This window comes from Dunckerocampus dactyliophorus, chromosome 12, assembly GCF_027744805.1.
Source record: "Dunckerocampus dactyliophorus isolate RoL2022-P2 chromosome 12, RoL_Ddac_1.1, whole genome shotgun sequence".
Classification (NCBI taxonomy): Eukaryota; Metazoa; Chordata; class Actinopteri; order Syngnathiformes; family Syngnathidae; genus Dunckerocampus; species Dunckerocampus dactyliophorus.
Window position 1 is genome coordinate 27,992,156 of NC_072830.1, and position 26,109 is coordinate 28,018,264.

Consider the following 26,109-nt stretch of genomic DNA (forward strand, 5'->3'; position numbering starts at 1 on the left):
TCAGTGTTGCTGGCTACATTGCAAAATAAATGCAACCTTTCAATACGGTTAAAAAGCCAACATTTCTGGAAATGTGACAAATGTTTGACAGACAATAAGAATTGCCTGGGAGAACATACAAGGACAACATGCCACAAACAGCAATTCCTGAACTGTATAACCAAGTGAAAGAAGAGGAAACATTGAGAAAAACTGCATTTTACTCTGCCACCACAGATATGTGGTCCAGCTCAAATATGACCTCCTACATTAGTTTAACAATACGCTACATAACTGTGTGTGTGTGTGTGGTTTTTATTGGACTGTTAACAGAAACAGGGACTATTTTTTTATTGTTTTGGTTATTATTGTAATTTTTATTTAAGTGCAATTTTTGTTAAAATAGATTGAGAGTCCATTTAATTTTCATTGAGTTTTTTTTTTTTTTTTAGAAATTAAAAGTTTATTGCTTTTGATGCAAGTACTCTCTTTATTTTGCCATATAATCCATGAAAAAAAATGGTCTCAAAAATGTTGTCAATAATATCGATTATCGACAATAATTTGTAGGACAATTATCGTCCAGCAAAATTTGTCGTCGTGACAGGCCCACTTCTGAGCTTTTGGTCCAAAGCACAGACGCTCTGATGCAGGAACTTTGGACATGAACGTGGGACAGCCATCTATAAAAAAAGACCAATAATAATGAATTATATAATACTACTTTTCCCCACTTGTATGTGTCTGTTTCTTACCTGTGCCATCATGTCACCTGTTCAGCAAAGGAAAGAATCTGTCAGATCAGAAATCTTCATATCTCCAAGCTGCCAAGACAGTCACTTATTAGGTACCTTTTCACCTTCATGAAAAGTATTTTCTTAACTGTTTGACCCTTAAGTAGTGTGAATAAAGCATCAATCTACTACATAAAAAAATGTGTTTGAAACAAAATGCAACAAATGTAGTGGAACAGCCACCCATCCATCCATTTTCTATACCGCTTCTCCTCATTAGGGTCACGGGGGAATGCTGGGAACTTCATTTGACTCAAATTGAAATTGTTGAATACAGCTACCTCATGTTTGAAAAAAAACAGGTTTTCCCTGGCATCTTGATGTTTGCTCTTCTCCTCTTGCAGCTCGTCTCCTGACTCCACCTTCAGATGCTCGAAGTACTGCCTCCTTGAGTGGCCAGACATCCTCTTATCACCGGATATGTCCACAGTTTGGAATCTAAAACAAAGCATTCGGTTGGGATTTTCAGTCATTTTCTACTCTTGAACTGTGATCAGCCTGCCGCTGTTCCTCCAATTTCATCTTAAAAGGTAGACGCTATCTGCTGGGGGCACGGTATGCAATCTCTGCTATGTTACAGCTCGATAACATCCTCCGCGTCTGCCAGAAGGCCTTGGCAACAAATCAATTTGTCAAAAAAGTGTGTACACCCCTTATATGCTAATGCGCTAGATCAGATCATCATAGATCAAGACCTCACAGAACATTGTTGGGGCAGCCCTCCCCTCACTGCAAGACATTTATACATCTAGAGTCCTACGCAGAACACACAACCTCATCAAGGACAGCACACATCCACAACACTCATTATTCACACTCCTACCATCAGGCAGACGCTACAGGAGTTTGAAGTCCAGGACCACAAGGCTGGCAAACAGCTTTTACCCACAGGCCATCAGGCTTCTCAATGAAGCACTCAGACACGCCACACGCAACACACACTCATAGCACTTTATTTATTTATTTATTTATTTGTATTATTTACTTGCATTAATGTCTCTTCTGTTGTTGCTTAATTTCTTGGTATTTATGTATATGTGTTTATGTTTCTTATGTTCTTATTCTTTCTTGTGTTTTTCTTTCTTTTCCTTGGGAGAATGAACAGAATAAGATTTTCATTGCATGGTATAACTGCTGTTTTACCATGCACATGACAATAAAACTCTCTTGAATCTTGAATCTTGAATATGCGCTATCCAAGCCGTACACTGACTACTTTACATTGTATCCAAGTCTTGTCCCATCCATGCACACATCTTCTATGACGCTTATCCTCATTAGGGTCGCGGGTATGCTGGAGCCTATCCCAGCTGACTTAGGGCGAGAGGCGGGGTATACCCTGGACTGGTTGCCAGCCAATCGCAGAGCACATATAGACAAAAAATTACCTGAGTTGCTCCTCTTCTCTTTCCTGGATGGATGGTGACAATTCCTCCTTCTGGCCTGATAACAAAGCCTCCTCTTCTCTCCTCCTTGCCAGGAGACGCAGCCGCAGAGCCCTAAGAAGATGGCACACAGTGACTGATTACTCGTGAGTACGCATGGGCCGGTATGAGGTTCTGACGGTGTGATAACCTCAGGCAAAAATATCACGGTTTTATGGCGTAATTCCAGCTCTAAAATGTGTTATTTTGAAATATCTTTACTGAGAAGAAGCTGTTGAACAGTCATTTTTCAACAACATAATAGAACATTCTGGATGTGGAACATATTTAAAATAAAAAATAATGTAACTGAATTATTTCCAAATAAATAATAAATAAAACGCAGTTCTTAATGCAGTTTATGGTGGCTAATCCTGCGACTCATGTCACTAGACCATAAATATTTTTTTGCTAATTGCAAATAAATGCAATCATTGGCTCAAAAATGTCAATAATAATTTCACAAACTCGTAATGTTATTACTTCATAGCGCGGTGAATGTGCAGGTCACAACTTGTCCACAAGTGTTTTTGAGTTGTTGGACTGTGGATTTGCAGAGTTTCGATGAATATCGCCCAAGTTTCGCTTCCGTTTCCGGGTCACGTGATTGCTGTTAGCAACCGTTGCTAAGCAGTTGTTGCTTGTTGTTCAGTGGAGAGTAAACAGCTTACTTTTCCGGGGCTTACGTCTCCTTCTGAATCCCATCTCCACATTGGGCGTCCCTTGATGCGAGTCGCCCGCCAAATATGACAACTATTACCACCCATCGCTACAGGGCATGCGCACAAGAAAACGTGTGTAAATGGAGTAAACCTTGTAAACGTGCATCCTTTTGAATGAATCTTTCTTGAGTACAATTTTTTCACTTCATAATATTCTATTAGTGTATTTTCTCATTTACTATACGTTTTAAGCTGCAACTTCAAGATTCAAGAGATTCAAGAGAGTTTTATTGTCATGTGCATAGTAAAACAGCAGTTATACCATGCAATGAAAATCTTATCCTGTTCATTCTCCCAAGAAAAGAAAGAAAACACAAGAAAGTATAAACATATATACCAATAAATTAAGCAACAACAACAGAAGAGACATTAATACAAGTAAATAATGCAAATAAATAAATAAATAAATAAAGTGCTATGAGTGTGTGCGTGTGTTGCGTGCGGTGTGTGCGAGTGCTTCGTTGAGGAGCCTGATGGCCTGTGGGTAAAAGCTGTTTGCCAGCCTTGTGGTCCTGGACTTCAAACTCCTGTAGCGTCTGCCTGACGGTAGGAGTGTGAATAATGAGTGTTGTGGATGTGTGCTGTCCTTGATGAGGTTGTGTGTTCTGCGTAGGACTCTAGTTTTATAAATGTCTTGCAGTGAGGGGAGGGCTGCCCCAACAATGTTCTGTGAGGTCTTGATCACCCGCTGGAGTGCCTTCCTATCACGTGTTGTACAGTTACCGTACCAAACAGTGATGGAGGCGGTAAGGACACTTTCGATAGTGCATCTGTAGAAGCAACTCAGGATTGTGGTGGGCATGCCAAATTTCCTCAGTCTTCTCAGGAAGTACAGTCTCCTTTGGGACTTCTTCAGAATTTGTTGGGTGTTGTGAGACCAGGTGAGGTCCTCGCTGATGTGTGTGCCAAGGAACTTGAAGGTTTTCACCCTCTCCACCTCAGTCTCATCAATAAACAGGGGTATATGCGGCTCCTTTTCCCTTGTTCTTGGGTCGATGATCATCTCTTTAGTCTTATCTGTATTGAGAAGGAGATTGTTAGCACGACACCAAGCTATGAGGTCCTCCACCTCTCTTCTGTATGATGTTTCAACACCACCAGTGATCAGTCCGATGACTGTAGTGTCATCCGCAAATTTAATGATGCTGGTGTTGTTCTGGGAGGCCACGCGATCGTAGGTGAAGAGCGTGTAGAGGAGCGGACTCAGCACACACCCCTGTGGGGTCCCAGTGCTCACAATTCTTGAGCTGGATGTGCGATTGTGGACTCTGACTGACTGGGGTCTGCCTGTGAGAAAGTTAAACACCCAGTTACAGAGGGAGGGAGACAGGCCAAGTGTGAGGAGCTTATTTGTGAGTTTGTGGGGGCTGACTGTATTAAAAGCAGAGCTATAGTCTATAAATAGCATTCTGACGTATGTGTCCTGGCCCTGTAGGTGAGAAAGGGCTGTGTGGATGGCAGTGTTGACTGCATCATCCGTGGACCGGTTCTGGCGATATGCAAACTGTAGAGGGTCCACAGTTGCCGCCGGGATGCTCTTTTTGATGTGGGTCATGACTATTCTTTCAAAGCACTTCATAACAATAGGAGTGAGTGCTATAGGGCGATAGTCATTCAAGCAGGTCACGTTGCTCTTCTTGGGTACGGGCACTATGGTGGTGGACTTAAAGCAGGTCGGTACAGATGCTTGTGCAAGCGACAGGTTAAATATGTCAGCAAGCACATCAGCTAGCTCTGATGAGCAAACCCAAAGTGCACGTCCTGGGATGTTGTCTGGCCCTGCTGCTTTTCGTGGGTTTGTTTTGTTTAGAACCCTGCGCACATCAGCTGATGTCACCATGAGAGGTGAGTCCTGTGTGCTCCCCAGGTTCAGCCACCCTCTCTGCTCATCAGGAGTTTGGGTGTCAAAGCGGGCATAGAACTCGTTCAGCTCATCTGGAAGTGTGGTTTGGCTGGACGTGGCTACGCTACTCTGCTGTCGATAGTCTGTGATGTGCTGGAGCCCCGCCCACATGCGCCGAGGGTCTGAGGTGGCCTCGTCGCTCTAGCTTTTAGCCTAGCATGCAGGCCGTCGCTTGCCTCGTTTACGCCTCGGATGCTTTGCTCGCCGGGTATTCAGCTCACCAGGTCCGCAGGCTGCTGCGTTCTCCCGGCGCAAAGAACTTGTCGTGTCAAAACGTGTTTGTTTACACTACAAGCAATGAAGACTTATCAGGTTGTGATTTTCACGTTAGAGTGTCGAAAATGTACTTAAATTGTGTTACGTGCTTACACGTCAGTTTGATAGCTGCAAAGCCAAGTGAAACACACACTAAATCCACATGCTATGGGACGCGGCTGCAACACACGTACGTAGCGGACACGCTGAGCCTCCACTGTCTCTCATACCGTAGGACGGCATGACGGACTATTTTAGCAGTTTTGAAACGGACTTTTTCATACCGTGGTATACCTTGAAAGCAGTAACCGGCCCTTGCCCACTCGTGTGACACATTCTCTGCTAACCACACAAGAGTAAGGTAGGTGTGTGTGTGTGTGTGTGTGTGACAGCGTTTCCCACTGGTTCAACACTACCTCAGCCTTTCCTTGTACTCCGTCTTCAGTTTCTTCACCTCCTCCTCTGCCCTCATGTCTATTTCTTGGAGGCGCACTCTCTTCTCTTTCTCGCTATTGTCCAGCTCTCCCTCTGTGTCGCCCCTTACTTCCAACTGGGAGATGCACAGTTTCTTCTTCTTCAGCTGTTCCAGCTCCTCCTCTTCCTCCCTCCTGAGCTCCTCCTGGCGGAGATGCATTCGCCTCTCTTTCCTCCTCTTCAACTGCTCCACCTCCTCCTCTTCCTCTCTTCTCAGCTTCTCCTGACAGAGGCGCATTCGCTTCTCCTTCTCCCACTTCAGCCGCGCCATCTCCTCCTCTTCCTCTCGCTTGTATTCTTCCAGACAGAGGCGTAACCTCTTTTCCTTCTGCTTCCTCAGCCGCTCTTCCTCCTCCTCCCTCCTCAGCTCTTCCTGGAATAGATGCATCCTTTTCGATTTTTCCCTTTTTAACTTCTCGGCTTCTGCCTCTTCCTCTTTCTTCAGATCTTCTCGGTGTCGAACCATTCTCTTCTCCTTCTCCCTCTTCAACCGATCCGCCTCCTTCTCTTCCTCCTTGCTCAGCTCCTCACAGCGAAGACGGGTTCTCTTCTCCTTCTCTCTCTTCAACCGTTCCTCTTCCTCTTCTCTACATAGCTCCATCTGGTGGAGTCGTGTTCTCTTGTCCTTCTCCCTGTTCAACCTGTCCTCTTCTTCCTCTCTCCTCAGGTCCTCCTGGCGAAGACGCATTCTCTTTTCCTTTTCCCTCTTCAAGCTCTCCACCTCCTCCTCTTCCTCTCTCTTCAGCTGCTCCTGCCGGAGTAGTATTCGCCTCTCTTTCTCCCTTTTTAATAGCTGTTCTTTCTCCACTTCCTCCCTCCTAAGCTCCTCCTGTAGGAGACGTGTCCGTGTCTCCTTCTCCCTTTTCAACCGCTGCATCTCCTCCTCCTCTTCTCTCCTCAGCTCCTCCTGGAGTTGATGTGTTCTTCGCGCTTTTTCCCTCTTAAATCGATCGGTCTCAACCTCCTCATCCCTCCTCAATTCCTCCAGGTCGAGACACGTTCTCTCCTCTTTCTCCATCTTCAAACTCTCAGCTTGCTCCTCTTCGTCTGTGCTCATTTTCTCCTGGTAGAGATGACCGTGCTTGTCCTTCTCTGGCTTCAAACAGTCTTGCTCTCTCTCCTGCTCCCCCTGAAGTACTCGTGTTTTCTTCTCCTTTTCCATGTTTGATGGCTCCATCTCTCCTTTCTCTGAAATCGGTTTCCCCGGACGGGAACACGTTCTCCTTTGCTTCAACTGATCCACCACCTCCTCTCTCCGTTGCTTCTCCTGAAGAAGACGTGTTTTGGGTTCTTTTTCCCTCTTTGGACGCTCCATATTTTCCTCTTTGCGGGGCTTCTCCTGGCAAAGATGTGCTTTCCTCTCCTTCTCTCTCTTGACCTGCTCATTGTCCGCATCCTCTCTCCTCAGCTCCTCCTTGCAAAAATGAATATGCTTCTCTTTTTCCTTTTTTAACGGCTGTGCCTCTTCTTCTTTGGTCAGATTCTCCCTGTGGAGACGTGGCTGTTTCTCCTTCTCCCTTGGTAGTGAATCAGCCTCCTCCTCTTTGATAACTTCTTCTTGACGGACATGTGTTCTCTTCTTGTCCTTCTCCCTCTCCTGGCGGAGACGCAGTTTTGTCTCTTTTTCGCTGTGCAACCTCTCCACTCTTTCTTCTTTCTCTTTCCTCGGCTTTTCCTGTCGGACGCGCATCTTCTTCATTTTCTCCCGCTTTAACCGCTCCATTTCCTCTTCTTCCTCCCTCCTCAGCTCCTCCTTTCGAATACTTATTCTTCTCTCCTTCTCCCTCTTCAAGCACTCAATCTCATCCTCCTCTTCTCTTCTTAGCTCCTCCTGGTGCAGGATTCTTCTCTCCCTCCCTGCCTTCATTTGGAACTCTTGTTCCACCACGTCCTCCTCCTCCTCTCTCCTCAGCTCCTGCTGGCGGAGAAGCAATCTCCTCTCCTTTTCAGTCTTGAGCTGCTCTGCTGCCTCTTCTTCCTCTCTCCTCAGCTCCTCCTGATGGAGCCGCATTCTTACCTCCCTCTCCTCCTTCAAACGGTCCAACTCAGCTTCTTCCTCTTTTCTAAGCTCTTGTTGGTGGAGGCGCATTCTCTTCTCGTGCTCCCTTTTTAAACGCTGCACCTCCTCGTCTTCCTCTCTGCGCAGCTCTTCCAGGCAGAGGCTCATTCTTGCCTCCGTTTCAGTTTTTAAACGCTCCAACTCATCTTCTTCCTCTCTCATGAGCTCCTGCTGGTGGAGGCGCATTCTCTTCTCCAGCTCCCCCTTTAAACGCTGTGCCTCCTCCTCTTCCTCTGTGCGCAGCTTTTCCAAGAGGAGACTCATTCTTGTCTCCTTTGTGGTCTTTAAACACTCCAACTCATCTTCCTCTCTCGTGAGCTCCTCGTGCTGAAGACGCAGTCTCAGCTCAATCTCTTTCTTTTTCTTCCTCTCCTCCTTCTTCAACTTCTCCACCCCTTCTTCCTCTCTCTTTAGCTCCTCCTGGCAGAGATGCATGCGCATCTCTATAGACTTTTTGAACTGCTCCATCTCCTCCTCTGCCTCTCTTCTCAGCTCCTCCCGGTGGAGATTCATTTTTGTTTCCTTCTTGGCCTTCAAGTGCTTCACCTCCTCCTCTTCCTCTCTCTTCAGCTCCTCCTCGCAGAGACGTATCCTGCTCTGCATGTCCGTCTTCATTTGCTTCATCTCCGCAGCTTCCTCTCTCTTCAGCTTCTCCTGTCGTTGACGAACTCTCGTCTCTTTTTCTGCCTTCATCTCCTTTCCCGCCTTCTCTTCCTCTTTCTTCAGCCCCTCCCTGCAGAGGCGCATTTTCGAATCCATGTCAGACTTTAATTTAGTCGCCTCCCGCTTCAACTGCTCCACCTCTTCGCCTTCCTCTCTTCGAAGCTTTTCTTGGTGGAGACGCATTCTGGTGGCCTTCTCCGACTCCAACTGCTCAGCCTTCTCTTTTTCCTCCTTGCTTAACTCCTCCAGGCGGAGTTGCATTCTCTTCTCCGTCTCAGCCTTCAAGCGCTCAGCCTGCTCCTCTTCCTCTCTCTTCAGATCCTCCCGACACTGGGACATTCTCATTTCCATCTTTATTCTCAACTGCTCTGCCTCCTCTTTCTGCTCTCTCATCAGCTTCTCCTTGCTAAGGGACATTTTAGTACTGATCGCCACCTCCTCCCTTTTCAACTCCTCCATTTCCCTTTCTTCCTCTTTCCTCAGCTCTTCTTGGTGACAGCGAATTCTCTCTTCCTTCTCACTCTTCCACTGCTTCACGTCTTTGTCCTCCTCTCGAATTAGCTCCTCGTGGTGGTGATGTATTCTAGTCTCCTTCTCCTGTTTCAGCCTCTCCATCTCCTCCTCTTCTTCCCGCCTCAGCTCTTCTTGGAAACGGTGAATTCTTGCTTCCTTTTCAGTCTTCCACTGCTTCATGTCTTCGTCTTCTTTTACAATGAGGTCCTCTCGGAACTGATGTATTCTAGTCTCCTTTTCCTGTTTCAGCCTGGCCATCTCCTCCTCCTCCTCTTTGCTCAGCTCCTCCAGGTGGAAACGCATTCTCATCTCTCTGGCAATCTCCGACCGCTCTGCTTCCTCTTTACTAAACTGCTCTTGGTGGAGGTGTGTTTTGTTCTCAGCCTCTGTTTTTGTGCTTGTGTCCTCCTGCTGTAACACCTCAGCCCTCTCCTCGTTCTCGCTCCTCAGCTGTTCCAGGCGCTGACACATCCGTGCCTCTTTCTCTGCTGTCAACTGCTCCAACTCTTCCTCCTCCTGTCTTGTCAGCTCCTCCCGGTAGACATGCACTCTCTTCTCTTTCTCCACTTTCAACTGCCCTGCCTCCTCCTCTTCCTCTTTACTCAGCTGCTGCTTGTAGAGGTGCATTCTCTTCTCAGTCTCTGTTTTTGCACTCGTCTCCTCCCGCTTTAACACCTCCTCTTCCTCTCTCCTCAGCTGTTCCCAGCGTTGACGCATTCTTTCCTCTTTCTCTGCCTTCAACTGCTCCAACTCTTCCTTTTCCTCTCTCTTGAGCTCCTCCCGTCGGAGATTGATTTGATTTTCCTTGTCACTCTTCAACCGCTCTATTGCCTCCTTTTGCTCTTCTGTCATCTCTTTCTGGCGAAGGCGCATTCTGGTCTCCGCGTCCTGTTTGAACCTCTCTGCCTCCTCGTCCTCCTCTCTCTTCCTCTCTTCCAAGCGCAGATCCTTCTCTCTCATCAACTGTTCTACTTCCTTCTCTTCCTCTCCTCGCAGCTTTTCCAAGAGGAGGCACATTCTTAACTCCTTGTCCCTCTTCAACTGCTCAGTCTTCTCCTCCTCCTCTTTGCTCAGTTCCTCCTGGTAGGCCTGTGTTCTCAGCTGCTTCTCCTTCTTCAACTGCTCTGCCTCCTCCTGCTCCTCTCTCATCATCTCCTCGTGGCATAATTGTGTTCTGTTGTCCTTTTCCTTTTTTAATTGTTCCACCCATTTTTGTTCCTCCGAACTCAACTCCTCCATACAGAGACGTATTCTCATTTTCATCTCCTTCTTTAAACGCTTCACCTCCACCTCTTCCTCCTTCCTCAGCTCTTTTAGTCTGAGACAGGTTCTCGCCTCTCTTTCCCTTTTCAACCTCTCGGCATCCTCCTCTTCTTCCCTCCTCAGCTCCATCTGATAGAAGTGTATTCTTTCCTTTTCCCTCATGAAGTGCTCTGCCTCCACCTCTTCCTCTCTTTTTAGTTCTTCGAGGTAGTGTCTCTGTCTAGTCTCCTCGATTGTCAAGATCTCCTCTCCCTCCTCTTCCCTCCTCAGCTCATCTTGACAGCGGTGTATTCCTATTTCCTTATTCAGGCTGACGTTTTCCTCTTCGTCTCCCCCCAGTCGTTCCTCGTGTAGTAGTCCTCCCTTCTCTTCATTCCTCATGTCCCCCTGGTGGTGACACAAGTCCTGCCCAACTTGCTCCCTTTCCTCTCTCGTCACCTCACTGTCCCCAAAATTCATTTTTATCTCCTTCCCTCTCATTAACTGTGCTGTATCCTCCTTCCAATCACAATCTAATTCCTCACTCCTTTTCTCGATCTCTACATTTCTCTGTCTCAGAATGCTCTCCCCTTTTTCAGGACCATACTGACTGTTTTGTACTGACTCTTCCGGCCTGATTTCACAGTTTGGGTTTTCCTCCAATGTGCTCTTAAACTCTTCTACAGGTGGTTCTGGATGTTTGATTTGGGATTTGGAAGTAACATCACATTGACATCCAGATGTTTCAGTTGTTTGTAGCTCAAGAGCTGCTTGATTTCCTCGTTCCACGTGGTGGGAGATGGTGAGAGGACTTTTGGACAGTTGGGTACCATCTTTGTCTAAGCAGAGTCTTGACAAAATGAAACCAGTATTAATGTAGTTGTTGTGAAAATGGATTAAAATGAGCAAGTTGCTTTCAGCAGCAGTCAAAAATCAACAGTAGACGTTGTCATGAACAGACCTCACAGCAATCCCAGCCTTCTCTGATCGCCCCTCTTCTGCCGTCACTTTAATTTCCATTCCTTTAAAATCACCAGCATCCAGCAGTCCTCCTGGCACCTTTCGGAGATAAAACCAATAGTGAAACTTTATTGTTAAATACTGGCCACGTTTCAATTCAACTTAATGACATAACACAAGGAAGAAGTAACAAAAAGCTGCCATCACAAGTAACACCGAACGCTACCAATTTAAAGCGCATTTACCTTTTGCTGTTGGTATTCAGTAGCATTGACCTCAGAACTGGCCTTTGTAATCTCTTCTGTTGGATCCACGTGAGCACTGCGTAGATGCTGATTCTGCATCAAAACAAAGAACAATGGAACAAAAATCAACTCAGCAAATGCAGGATTTATTTTTAGCTCTACTTTTCAGTCAATAAGTCACCATCACAGTATAGTCGTCCCTCGATTATCACGGTTAACTGGTTCCAGACTTAACCGCGATAAGTGAATTTCCGCCAAGTGGGATTCAATATTAATAAATGGAATATTTTCGTACGTATGGCATAGAAAACCTGTTTATGATCTTCTAAATACATTTTTTATTATTATTACAGCCCTCAAGACATAACACATAACACCCATATAGTCACCTTTACATTTGCATTACCCAATATAGTAGATATAATCAGAGAAAATAAGACATGTTTGACATAAAGAAGGTAACAGACTCACCTGTTAGTAGTTCATTGTTTTTTTTCTGGACAACGTACTTCCTTCGGTGGCTATTTTCTCATCAATGTTGGCTTTAAATGGCTTTACACTTGTATTACCCAACATAGTAGACATATTAAGAGTAAATAAACCACTTAAGAGACAAATAAAACTCCTGTTCCTGCGTGTCACAGTAAATGTGTTTCCCTAGCATCACGTCTGGCCCTTGTCTTACCAAACACCGACACCTAGTGGCCAAATTTTTGTTCATTTAGCCATTTTATGTTTAAAAATGTTAGATTTAGGCCAAGAATACGTACAATTTGCTTAAATATTAATATTTTTAGACTAATATAGGCAGTATTCAACCACCAAACAGCGATTAATAAAAAAAAAAAAACGCGATGAGTGAGAGAGCGATGTTCAAACCATGAGGTAGTGAGGGACAACTGTAAGGCGCAATCAGCAAGTTTTACTTTTATGTCACTTAGTGTACATATCAGAGTAATAACTACTCACTTCCTGTGATCTGAATAGGTCCTTCATCTTTTTCTTTTCCTCCCGTTTCGCTTTTAGCTTCTTCTTGTTCATCTTCACCACAGAGGCCCTCTTAAGAGATGAGCACTGGAAACGCTCACGCTGCTGAACCACCAGCTCACAGTAGCGTGCCTTGCTGGGATGTTCTGAAATGGATGTGTCCTTCTGGCAGTTGTGATAGTAAATATTCCCACTTTCATCTTCTCTGGAATGATTAATTCAGAGGAGAGGATAACAATAAGCATGGCTTTTAAATTTAAATGAATACTATATTGCTTTTAGGGGTGTCTTAGGATAGTTGACTATAAGACAATTCGATGCACAGCAGTCTGATTCCACTGTCAATCTCGCAATCAACACAGTTTGTGTAAACTGTGTTGAATGTGAAACTCGAAATTAATCAAGCTTGTGGAGCATGGCACAGTCCTCCATTTGCATTTGCAGCAAACAGCAACAAACAGCAAAAATGAGAAAAATGGAGCCAACAGGTACAATGTAAATGTGTATTTAAAATTGTTTTAACCTTTTTACGAAACTAAAATACATCAAAAAAAAACACAAACGTGGCCCCCGAATCTTTTGATTTTTCAATATGGGGCCCACAGTGGAAACCATTTGGACACCCCTGTCCTAGAGCCACCAGCACAAAAAATGGCAAAAAATGATTAATTATTAACAACTTAAGGTGAAGATTTGGTATGATTTGATTTTTGTGCAAACAAGCGGCCTGTTTTTTGGGGGAAAAGGCTGAATTGCAAGGATGCGGTGAGCCGCCGTAGTCCCCACTGCAACAAACGTGTCATTTGTGTCAGTGCTCCATGACAGTCATACAAGTGTTAGCCTGATCACGTGCGCAAGAATATTCAAATGGATTTTTGTATCACCTCCAGTGACTTACCGCTCCAACCATCCTTGAGGCACTTCGGCAACAATGGCCTCCTTGGCAAGCCACATAAGCTGCGGCTCTCTCTCTGGATCAATGCCTATGTCATGTGCATACTGCCTAATTTCTAATGACAGAGAGGAAAAAAACCCAAGAACATTAGAACAACTAAACTACCAAGGTAGTACTTAATAGCATAATCCCTTTAATGAGCCAATACAACTGACCAAAATATAAATCAACACAAGTCTGAATTAGCAGGATGATGTTAAAATGAAGCGAAGCAGGTATGTTTACAGCTGATACTTTATAGCTTTTAATACTGGAAACTGCTGCAAGATTTGGAGCTACCATTTCACCCTCGCTCATAAACAAATACTGGGACTGTCTGTAGTTCCAATTCCATACAGTAGATGGCATTGTGATGCTTCTATGTAACACATGTCATACGTACCTGGTCTGTCAGATAAGAAGATGTAGCAGGAAGGATCAGTGTTGCCAACTTATATAGCGAAATATAGCGACTTTGTTGCTATATTTCGCGAGTATTCAGACCCCTAAAGATTCTGTTTTTTAAAACAGTGACTAGCGACAAATCTAGCAACATTTTTGGGTCTTACTGAACACTGAAATAGAAGCTAAAATGAAAGAACGTAATGCTCTCCTCAACGAGCAGCCGGCTGCTGTGGGTAACTCCCCCCTCATCTAAAAGCACTCATAGGCGGCTCGGTCTTGGCTTATGACATAAAAAAAAACAACAAACAAAACGAAAGCAACAGAATAAAGTCCATTTGTATTTCTAAACATTTGTTCTGCTTTTCATGTTCTGTATGGACTTGTTTGTCTCCACAGTAGGCCCGTCCCGATAATAGATAAATCGATTAATCGATTAATCAAACGATAAAAAAACAAAACACAAGGTTGATAATTCTGACGGCCTCGAAAAATTGACTTGCATATACGTATGCCTGTTCCATTTCCTCATCTCGCTGTACTACACAGGCTGGATGACAAGAGGGTTGATTCTGCATATGTCTGTGCTCATTGGTTCTACAGGAGAATGAATGGAGAACGTGAACCTCCTGTCAGCTTTGAATCCTCTTTGTCCCAGTACATGGAAGCGGGAGTGACGTAGTGAGTGGATACAAAGAGTGCTAGCAGTTAGCAAGTTAGCAAGCAAACACCAATATGAATGACGGCACAAAGGTGATAAGTTTCTAAGCCGAATGCCACAGCTCCAGTGTTGATGTGCAGCAGAGCCTTCGTCCCGACAATCGACGCTTACTGAGGCGTTTGATTGGTGGAGTAAATATAAAACGAAACAGCGCAAAATGGTGCGTGCTCACAGTGTTGCTCGATACATCGCAAAAGAAATGCTACCTTTCAATGCGGTTGAAAAGCCAACATTTCGGGAAATGTCACAAATGTTTGACACGAAGTACCAATTGCCTGGGAGAACGTACATGCACATTACACAAACACTGACCTGTTTCCCAGTGTGCTTTGCTGTGCTGTTTTTCGTCAGCTCTAAGTAAATGCTTAGAGCTCACATTGTTGTTGGTTATTGTTTTGCATTATTCGTTGGTAGTGTCTTGTCTGTTGTTATCCACCTCTTGCGTTGCTGTGTGATGTTTTAGCTCTTTTATGACACCATGAGTAGGATTGGTATGTGAAGTGGTGACCTCCTGCGATTTCAGTCAAGTTGAGAAGTTCGTTGTGAGCTATGTTGTTACTCTGCTTGCAAAATAACGAGTTACCTCTTCCTCACTGACTCATGAACGCCATAATAGGCAGTTTCTGTGACTCACACAGGTACACTACACTGAGTACAATCTAGTTGTTCAAATGTGAATTACACATGCCATGACAAATGAAAAAATGGTCTTAACATACATACTGTACCTTCTTCAGAAAGATAAAGTTCTGGATCATGGTGCTCCTCCGGGATCTGTAGGCCACCCGTGTTTGCTGCAGATCCACGTCGGCTACACTCAAATCAATCAAAAACACAAACACAAAAGTTGTTATAATTGTTAATTGTTAATATGATCATAATCACATTTCTCCATTATTAAAATGATAACACACCTCTCGGCAGTCTGCTGTTCCCCCTTTTCCTTGATGTCACTCTCTAGCCGACTGTCATGGTATGTGCAGTGGTCAGAAACCAGAAACTCTGCCAATTGCTTCGGGACAAAAAAGGACAACTCGACTTGACAGTTTATAATTAAGTTAATTAAACTCAGTGACAAAATCCTAGGACAGATGACCCACATAGACAGGACGATGAGACTAGAGCCTGAATAAAATGTATGTACAGTGCATACATGTACCTGATGCTGTGATGCTTCAGTACTGTTGCTGCTCTCAGAATGGGCTTTGTTGTGCATTTCTGGCTCAATCATCTCTACTGCATCAACACCGATGCACTCCTATATTGCACACATGTAGGAATTTGGGCATGTTGAATTTTAATTGCCATTGAAATCATATTCCTGAATGTAATTTTGTGAAGCATATTAAATGAACTGAAACATTACCATCTTGTTCAGTAATCAAGATGAAGGGTTTGTTTGGAAACAATGATACAGTGTACAGCACTTGCACAGTAGAAACCTTGCAGTGTGCTAAAATAAACACAATTTTATATTACTGCACAGTGTTGCTTTAAGTTATGACTTACGTCAGTTGTTTTAACAGCCCCCTCTTCTCCTATGTTCTGTTTGCCTTGTGAGGCCGAGCGAGCATTCTGTTGGATGCGCTCACGCTCCCTAGCCACCAATCGACGGTACTTCACATCGCAAGGATGCTCCCAAGTGGATAGACCTAAACGGCCGTTGTAATAGAAAACATTCTTACTCTCATCAAGGCTGTGGGGATAAAGGTGGAGAACAATGTTTCAGTCAAATGACAGCGATGACAACTTTTGGATGAATTACATAATACAAAGTTTATGGTTATTGTCCTGCTGCAGAACCACAGTTCGTTTCAGCTTGAGGTCAAGAACTGATGGCCGGACATTCTCCTTCAGGATTTTTTGGTACCCCAGCACTAACACCAGCATATGACACGGCACCCCAAACCATCACTGACTGGAAACTTTACACTGGACCTCAAGCAACATAAGATTCTGTTCCTCTCCTCTCTTCGTCCAGATTCTGGGACCTTGATTCCTAAATTGATGTGATGGTTTGGGGTGCCATGTCATCTGATGGTGTTGGTCCATGGTGCTTTCTGAGGTCCAAGGTCAGTGCAGCCATCTACCAGGAAGTTTTAGAGCACTTAATGTTTCCTGCTACTGAACAACTTTATGGAGATGCACATTTCATTTCCCAACAGGACTTGGCACCTGCACACAGTGCCAAAACTACCAGTACCTGGTTTAAGGACTATGGTATCCCTGTCCTTAATTGGCCAGCAAACTCGCCTGACCTCAACCCCATATTGTCAAGAGGGAAATGCGATACACCACACCCAATAATGCAGAAGAGCTGAAGGCCACTATCAGCAACCTGGACTCTCCTAACATCTGAGCAGTACCACGGACTGCAGTAATTCAGGCAAATGTTCATACTTTTCATGTTCAGACTACTCATACATAAGTAATACTCCAATTCTGAGATACTGAATTGATATTGAATCATTAGTTTTCATTAATAATCAAAATAAATTATAATAATCAAAATTAAAACAAAATAAACATTTGAAATATCAGTCTGTGTGTAATGAATGTATATAATATACAAGTTTCATTTTTTGAATAAAATTACTGAAATAAATCAACTTTTTGGTCATATTCTAATTCAGTGTTTTTCAACCACTGTGCCGTGGCACACTAGTGTGCCGTGAGGGATTGTCTGGTGTGCCGTGGGAAAGTATCCAATTTCACCTAATTATCCGCAAATAATGTGCCGTTGCCAAGTGTCTGTGCTGTCGAGTAGTGATCGGCAGAGTAACCATGTAATACACTTCCATATCAGTAGGTGGCAGCAGGTAGCTAATTGCTTTGTACAGGCAAAAGAATCAATGCATGGATGGTCAGATGGCGAGAACAGTGGCATTGTGGCGAGCGAAACAGTGATGGACAAGTTTTTGAAAAGGAAAGATGCTAACTCTGAAATGCACCTTGGAAAAAATTCGGACCCAGATGAAGGCCCAAGTATGAGTGGAGGTCAAAAGAAAGCAAAGACGGATAACTGAAGCAAAATCTCTTGCGAGAGGCAAAACAAGCTCTCTTTCATTTGCATTTACTTTCACTGGGAATGCAAGGAAACGACTACGTTGTGCTTGGTGTGTGGTGAAAAGCTGTCCAACAATGCTCTGGTCCCAAGTAAGCTTAAACACCATCTCCAAAAGAGACAGAGTTGTTGAGGAAGAGCGTTGTCTTTTTTTTATTATTCCTGCTGTGTTCATCCAAACAGGCCCAGGTTTCACACAGTGATTAGAACTGTGAATTATTCTCAAATACTTGTTATTTTTGTTTATTTGATTCCTACACTGACACTGTGATGAGAACAACTTCATATTGTCTATGTAGGCTACAGAGTTCATTTGTTAGCATTTTTGGCTGGTGGTGTGCCTCGGGTTTTTTCATTTTAAAAAATGTGCCTTGGCGCAAAAAAGGTTGAAAAACACTGTTTAATTTATTGAGCAGCACGTGTATATTTTTTTAACTTGGACGTTTTATCCACTTACAAAGCAGTCCAATCTGCAGGCAGTCGGGCAAACATGGCCTCCTTGGCAAGCCACATAAGATCCGGCTCTGTCTCTGGATCAATACCCATGTCCAGCGCATATTCCTTGATGTCTGATGATGTTGAGAAAAGCATGCAAATGACAACCATTACAAAATGACTTAAGTACAGTAGAATATTTAAAGTCAAATGCCTCTAAAGTTTCACAATTTAGAGTTCAGCCTAAGTACTGTATTTGAGAAAACATGCCTCTAAAGTTGTCCAACAATTCAAAATGTCACAAAAATATCAATGGTCTTCGTTTTACAAGAACAGAACATTTTTGTAACGTTTTTATTCGCGGTTCATTAGCGTTTGTTCTTGATCTGCTGTTTGTCAAAGATGACGTAACCCGCGGTGTCATACTTCCACGTTGTTCAATAAGTGTGATAGAGTGTCAAAGAGTGTTTCTGTGTGTGCATGTCTTTGTGTGTTTGGAAGTGATCTTGTGTGTTTGGAAGTGAAGTATAAGTTACAGCCTGACTGTACTACAGTCTATCGGCACAGTCACAGTTCTGTAAACTACCGACTCTTCTTGAGCACTTTACTTTTTGTAAATTGTCAATATTTATTTTTCTAACACCCTGTTTTCAATTCCTTTAGTTGGTGGGTGTTTTTGCAAACCTTTATTTGTAATTTTAGTCCCAAATATACCATACCACTGTCTGCTTGTTGTACATTGTGTTTGTTTTTTTATACATTGTGCTCCATTTTATGTGGAGCTGTTTAAAAAAAGTGTTTGATAATTAAAAATGTATATTATACAGCCTCATGTCGATAGGTGTATTAAAAACTTTAAAATCTTTCAAAGGTACACTTATTATGGTTTTAAAAAACTATCTGATTAATTACAAGTTAATATGGACAAAATGCAATTAATCGTGATTAAATATTTTAATCAATTGACAGCCCTACTAATTATATATTAGCCACATTACGGCTAAAAATCTACCAGCCTGAAATGCAGTTTAATTTCTGCTGAGAAATATTAAAATACACTCCCAAAAAATATAAACCTACACTTTCTTGCTCCCATTTTTCGTCAGCTTAACTGACTTCTCTATGTACACAAGAGGCCTGTCTCTCTCAAACATTGTTCACAAATCTGTCTAAATGTTTGAAGTGAGCATTCATCACCCATTATTCATAATCTATCCAATACCTCACAGGTGTGGCATATCAAGATGCTGATGAGGCAGCATGATTATTGCACAGCTGTGCCTTAGGTTGGCCACAATAAAAGGCCACTCCAAAATGTGCAGTTTAACTGTATTGGGGGGTCCTCCAGGGGGGTCCGAAAACCAGTCAGTATCTGGCGTGACCACCATTTGCCAGAGCATCCCAAACATGCCTAACGGGTGATATGTTGGGTGAGTATGCTGGCCATGCACGTACTTGGATGTTTTCAGCTTCCAGGAATTACGTAGGGATCCGTGCAATACGGGGTCGTGCATTATCATGCTGCAGCATGAGGTGATGCTTGTGGATGAATGACACAACACTGAGCTAAATGCTCTTGTCACAGTATCTCCGTGCATTGAAAATGCCATTGATACAGTAAAATGCACATGCACTGCGGATGGAGTGGCCCATGGTGGCAGTGGGGTTATGGTTTACAGGCAGGTGTGTATGTTATGGACAACAAACACAGGTGCATTTTACTGATGCTCTGAATCGGCGTATACCTGAGTGGTCTTTTATTGTGGACAACCTAAAGCACACCTGAGCAATAATCATGCTGTCCTATCAGCATCTTGCCACGTCACACCTGTGAGGTGGCTAGATTATGAATAATGAAGAATACCCACTAACACAGATTTAGACAGATTTTAGACTACAAGTATTAGTTATTTGATGTCAAGTTGGTGAGTTTTAGAGGTCTGAATATTGCAAATGTGAACATACATGCACAAAAAACTGTAGCTGTCAGACTTATATAAAAACCCTTCAAAAAATCCTGTACAATAACCGTGAAATATTGTAAACCTGTGACTTGGTCAACATGTATATAATGTATATAACCTCTGATTTGTATTACCTTGTTTTTGCACTTTATCTGCTCTTGTGCGCTCTTATACTTTTGCTGCTGTAAACCTGAAATTTCTCCTTGTGGGACTAAATGGCATATCTTATCTTTATCTTGTCTTACCTTCTTCAGATACTTGAAATTCTTCATCAGGGTGCTCCTCAAGGATCTGTGGACTATTAATAGCTGCTGTAGATAGAAGATAACTAACAAAAACAACGCTAATTTTGTCTGTGAATCGATTTCAAACAAACAATCACTTTCATCTGGCTTTGAAGAACTGATCATTAGTTGGTTGCCATGTACAACAAAGAGAACCGCAAACCTTTGAGGTACTTTAATCTTCTTAGTCTTCACCAAACCATGCTCCCCTTCAACGACTGTCTCGAGAACATCAAACTCTCCTGACAGCTTTCCGCCACAAGAAAGCAAGAAATAAAGAGTTTTACATCAACTCAGGGGTCACATCCAATGACAGTTAACAAAAAAGGACGCAATACCGTATTTGCTTCATGGGACAAAAAGGTCAACACTACAACCAAAGCGGAGTGGACACACAGTACACAGCGCATGTTGTACCTCTTGTCTGGGTGATTCGATACCATGGTCTCCAGAACCGGCTTTGGTAATGTCTTGGTAGTCGTCGTCTGGATCTGGATCACTGCTTTTGGAGTCCTGAAGTATGTCACCCCACCGACCCCCACACACACGTACAGTAAATCACATATCGAATTTCAAAAACTCACTTTTACAGAGACCATGGTCAAGAAAACATGATCATAGTGAAGCAGTCATCTGCAAGCCAAGTTTTTTGTTACCTTCAGCATTAGGGGTGTCACGAGATGAGACGACGCACAAGATTGGGTCTACGAGAACGAGACAAGATTTTTACTTTACTTTTAAGAAAAATACAGTGAAAAAATATATGACTATTTGCAATCTATTAATTCAATTCCTACTACATTACACTCTCCTGCACTCTGTGTATACGCTTCCGGCCCTGCCTCAACCCACGAGACAAAGAGACTGTATGACTTGACAAAAGGGCTCACTCCGTTCATGCAGTTTTCCTATGGAACAGTGGTTGCCAAACTTTTCAGCCGCGTACCCCTTCAGACATCTGACTGGAAGTAATTTACCCCCTAGTCCTGCACTTAAAAAACATTAACCACACAATGAAACATCTTTGATATATTATTAAATATATTATGACATTATTTTAAACAATGTCCTTTATTTTCAACTGCACACTTAGGCTACTAATTTCAAACGGAGAGGGTTTTAGAGGGGTAAGATATCTCCTGGCAGGTTTGTCTTCTATTTGGTGGATTTATTTGTATTTGTATGTGTCTTGAGTATTTAAGTGGTGACAAGCTGTGGCAAGATTGGTGAACTGTGATCTTCATGCCCTTTTGCTGGGCTTTGGTGTGCAACAACATGGAAATCAGTACAGTGCAACAATGTTGCACAGCAGCACAGAGCTAACATTATTAAACCTCACCTCTGTGCATTTACACACAGCATTAACATTTGCAAAAAAGGACGAGGTGAAAGGAAAAATAGAAAATACACGTCTGTTGGTGTAGCTTTGGAGAAAGTCATACACTTAAGTCTTAATCTGCGTCACACATGGCGTGTTCAAGGGTCGCCGAACAAAGTGGCCACAATGCCCGAAGACACATTGTTGGTGAAAGCATAAATTTACTTACACGTGCAAAATTGGGGGTTTTCTAACATAGTCAGTGAATCCAATCAACAAATGAAAAAACGCACCAATTAGTCACAGCCCCAGGTAAGAAGACCAGCTCTCATTGAGCACACAATATACAGTGGTGTGAATAAGTGTTTGCCCCAATTTTTTATTTTTTGCATGTTTGTCACACTTAAATGTTTCAGATCATCAAACTAATTTAAATATCAGTCAATGACAACACAATGAAGTGTTTTAAATGATACCTTTGATTATGAAGGGAGAAAAAAATCCAACCCTCCCTGGCCCTGTGTGGAAAAGTGATAATTGGAACCATAGATTCTGATGACTACTAAAAAATCCTGAAGGAGAATGTCCGGCCATCTGTTCGTGACCTCAAGCTGAAACGAAGTTGGGTTCTGCAGCAGGACAATGATCCAAAACACACCAGCAAGTAATCCTATTGAGATGCTGTGGCATGACCTTAAAAAGGCGGTTCATGCTTGAAAACCCTCCAGTGTGGCTGAATGACAACAATTCTGCAAAGAAGAGTGGGACAAAATTCCTCCACAGCGCTGTAAGAGACTCATTAAAAGTTACTGCAAACGCTTGATTGCAGTTGTTGCTGCTAAGGGTGGCCCAACCAGTTACTGGGTTTAGGAGGCAATCACATTTTCACACAGGGCCATGGACGTTAGGATTTTTCTTCTCCCTTAATAATAAAAAGTTTAAAAACTGCATTTTGTGTTCAATTGTGTTGTCGTTGACTAACATTTAAATTTGTTTGATGATCTGAAACATTTAAGTGTGACAAACTAGCAAAAAAAAAAAAAAAATCAGTAAGGGGACAAATACTTTTTCACACCACTGGAAATGACCTTGAAAGATCTTCAGGATTAAACACTTATAATGCACAATGTCATCGTCAAACTTACTTATTTTGTTCATCTAATGCACATACAACAATGAACAACCTCACGCCGTCACCGTTCTTCTGCACTCTACTACCGGTTGCGGCTGTACACATGGGCACATAACATAAATCTTAACATTCGGTGCTAATGTTGTGAAGCTGTTTTTCCATTTTTATTCACGTACCCTCTGCGGCACATTTCAATGGAGGGCCGAGACACCGCAGGTTTTCTCTCCAACCAGCTTCTCCAGCAGGTGATTTAATTGATGAGCTCCTTCCCTTAAACTGAAGGTGTTGATCATTAAAATCACCTGCATCAGTGACCAGCTGGAAAGAAAACCTGCAGTGTCTCGGCCCGCCATGGCACGGGTTTGCCACCACTGCCCTACGGCAACTTTGGAAGCCAAGGCTGTGGAACAAACGAGCAGAGGCGCTGAAACCATGCATGTCCACGCGTGCATATGGCAATGTATTGACACTGGCAAAATGGTCGACTTAATTTTCATTAATTGTGTGATTAATTAATTTATCATTATCCAAAGGCCAAGTGCCTTTTAATTTTGCGAGATCTTGTGACACGAGATCTTGTGACACCCCTATTCAGCATACAAAGAAACAACTACTCACTCCCTGTATTTTCAATATGTCGTCTGCTCTTTTCCTTTCCTCCTCTTTCTCCTTTACTTTCTTCTTGTTCTTCACTGCTGAGGCCACATCAACAGCAGTGTGCTGGAAACGCTCACGCGCCTTAACCACCAGCTGCCTGTATTTCACTTTGCAAGGATGTTCCCAAATGGACTTGTTCAACTGGCAGTTGTGGTAGTAAATTTTCCCGCTCTCATCTTCACTGTAGGGATCAAGTCAGAGAAGGCTTTAGTCAAAACAAAGATGGCAGCTGTGAAAGTGAAGCTATCAAAGATTTTGATATGGATTCATTTAAAAAATGATTCTCAACTTTGATGTTATGTCTTTTTCCTTCACTTCGACATTGTCATCTTCAACCATTGTCCAAAATTGTGTTGTTTTATGGCTTCAGCAGCTTTAAGGTTGTGCTCAACCCACAATATCATATTGACTATTTGGCAAATGAACAGGCTCTATAGAAATCTGAACCAAAACACTGCATATGGCTGGAAGCTAGTGAACACATATTCCTTGCAGCGATTTGTGGCGTCCCACCATAAATGAACTTTGACCTTCGCAAATAGATTTGGCACTACCTGTTCGCCCACTCTCAAGAACTTTTTATAACGCACCTGGTCTGGCGGTGCAGAAAGGATCAGTGTTGACAAATTAGGGACTAGCGACTAATTTAGTGTCTAGATATTTTTCAAAAAAGTGGCTTATGACAAGTCCAGTGAGGGGACCTTTTGGGAATCGCTCTTATCAGTGAGCACAGAGTGCTGCTGTGCGCCCCTCCCCACATCAGGAACAGACAAGGAACCTTTCCTGGCCATTTAATTGAACATGCATATAAACATATCTAAATAATTGATGCCTGATGGCCCGCCTCGTCTTGGAATATCCATTTTTTGTTTTTTTTAAAGAAAGATTGCATCGCATCCTGTGACTTACCGCTCCAACCATCCTTGAGGCAATTGGGCAACAATGCCTGATTTGGCAAGCCACATAAGATGTACCTCCGTCTCTGGATTAATGTCTATGTCCTTTGCATAATCCCTGATCTCTGATGACGTGGAGAAAAACAATATATAAATACAACAGCTTCACTACTAGTGTTCATTAACAGATGGATATCACATGACAATGATGAAGGACAAGCGACAGTGAAAATTAATGAATGGATGACAGTGATGAATGGGAAGCTGCTTGTGGTCCGCAGCAGCTTCTACATCTACAGACAAATTCAACACGGCCCGCATTAGAACATTACACAGAAAATGAAGGAGGACTGGCCATGGCTCAAATCCCCACAAAATAGCCAACTACCTGTGTGTTTTACAGCAGGTGTGTATAAAGTGCAGACATCGGTTCATTTATTTAGTTGTGTTTTAAATTAGACCCCAGCATATTGTAGTACAATTAATAGATTTTTAAACATAAATTCTTAGATATTACACCAATTTGCTTTGTCACCTATAACTATTTTGTGTTTTCATATATATTCAACAAGCTAGCTATAAAAACCCTATTAACAATCACCTGTAACAGGGGTGTCCTAACATTTTCCATCAAGGGCCACATACTGAAAAATCAAAGAATGGCTGGGCCACTTTCTACATTTTGTAAACCCATGTAGATATGCTAAGAAGTTGTATACTGTATACTTAAAAAAACTGCTTGCATCTCAGCTTTGTGATATAAGTAAAGTTTGTTTTCCATTTCTCTTTATTATTTTCCAAAAATTTTAACATTTCCATTTTTCATAGAACAAACTGTAGTAATTTTATGAGAATAAAGCTAAAATATTAGAACACAGTCCAAATGTTTTGAGAAAAAAGTTGTACTTTATTAGAATAAAACCAGAATATGAGGAAAAAACAAATGTTTTTATTTTCTTGTTTATTGTATTTTTAGACTGTAGCATGGAACAATAACAGCTGCGTGCCACAAATGGCCATCTGGCCCCACTTTGGACACCCCTGACCTGTAACATTGTTTTTTTTAATGTTATTTTTAATTAAACTTTTAAAATATGAATTTATGTACAAACCATTTCCAACATTACCGCTACACGTAAAACACGTGAAACTTACATTAAAGAGTTGATACACATAATAGACCTCTACAGGCGACACTGCTACTGCTTACCTTTATCAGAGAAGTCAAAATGTTCATCGTGGAGTTCGGCAAGGATCTCCGGCCCACTCATGACTGCTCAAAGGCGGGTAACATAAAGACTATATTCTATAACAAAGTTATTATTTTAAGTGTAAATTACATTTAACGCATACAACAGACTTGAGGAATCCATAGTCAAAATGGCGACCACAGCAGTTAAGGGAAAATAACTTTCTGATGTCAAAAGCAGATTCGTCTCTATTCGTCACGTACCTAAGCGTTTCATAAATAAGTCTTTGAGGTAGTGTACGTTACGTGACGCGCAGAGGTTGCTTATCATGGCCACATTCGCTGTTGTTTTGTTGGGGCCGTAACATGTGGTGGAGTAAAACAAACGATAGATGTCGTAGTCTGGTTCCTAATTGGTAGCAGTGCAGGTTTTCAGCATCCGCACGCAGCGGCGTAGCGAGAGATGCACGATATTGAGGCAAGGACCATCGCCAGTAGGGGTGGGCGAATCAAACAGCCAGAATATCAATACCAAGCGCGACAAGATCAGTATTGATCTCCTGTTTGTTTATTTAATTGGTCATGTCAATATATGTATGTATTGTTACATTGCAGGGATAAGTTCTTTGACACATGAGGGAGCCAAAGGATTTGAATGAGAGACAATACTCAATTTATATTGAGTATTGAGGTTATTTTGTTCAGTTGTATGTAATAAAAGGGAAATACATTGTAATATTTTGTTGATAGTCGTACATTTAACAACTATCAACAAAATATTACAATGTACTGCTAATACATTGTAATATTTTGTTGATAGTCGTACATTTAACAACTATCAACCAAATTTTACAATGTATTTTGTAATATTTCTTACAATAATCACTATATAA

General features: G+C 42.5%; 1 protein-coding gene across 8 annotated transcripts; it reads right to left on the reverse strand.

Annotated features, from left to right (window-relative positions):
• Window positions 1-253: 253 nt before the first annotated feature.
• On the reverse strand, window positions 254-25,926 carry LOC129190805 (trichohyalin-like). 8 transcript variants are annotated; one of them, XM_054793406.1, is made up of 21 exons: window positions 25,238-25,923; window positions 24,041-24,152; window positions 23,093-23,312; window positions 20,681-20,728; window positions 20,442-20,537; window positions 20,188-20,273; window positions 19,986-20,068; window positions 17,799-17,910; window positions 15,787-15,973; window positions 15,437-15,535; window positions 15,192-15,289; window positions 15,006-15,088; window positions 13,119-13,230; window positions 12,203-12,425; window positions 11,234-11,326; window positions 10,990-11,087; window positions 5,494-10,878; window positions 2,162-2,272; window positions 1,055-1,211; window positions 735-803; window positions 255-662 (listed from the first exon to the last, which is right to left on the reverse strand). In XM_054793406.1, exons 1-20 carry the CDS (start codon window positions 25,296-25,298, stop codon window positions 756-758), a joined length of 7,512 nt encoding a protein of 2,503 aa, XP_054649381.1. In that variant the 5' UTR covers window positions 25,299-25,923; the 3' UTR covers window positions 255-662; window positions 735-755. The 8 variants fall into 8 exon arrangements, with proteins under 8 accessions (XP_054649379.1, XP_054649381.1, XP_054649378.1 ...); XM_054793408.1 differs by having other exon boundaries at window positions 256-662; window positions 19,986-20,038; window positions 25,238-25,922; XM_054793404.1 differs by having other exon boundaries at window positions 254-662; window positions 735-751; window positions 15,787-15,929; window positions 19,986-20,273; window positions 25,238-25,924.
• Window positions 25,927-26,109: the final 183 nt, after the last annotated feature.

What these genes read in the sequence shown, in the direction of transcription:
- LOC129190805 (XM_054793403.1), bottom strand. Translation starts at nt 25,298, where the DNA reads ATGAGTGGGCCGGAGATCCTTGCCGAACTCCACGATGAACATTTTGAC. An exon ending in AAGGCTGGGATTGCTGTGAG is followed by an intron (nt 10,879 to 10,989) that starts GTCTGTTCATGA and finishes CATTTTGTCAAG; the next exon opens with ACTCTGCTTAGACAAAGATG. An exon ending in TGTTTTTTTTCAAACATGAG is followed by an intron (nt 804 to 1,054) that starts GTAGCTGTATTC and finishes CTGTCTTGGCAG; the next exon opens with CTTGGAGATATGAAGATTTC.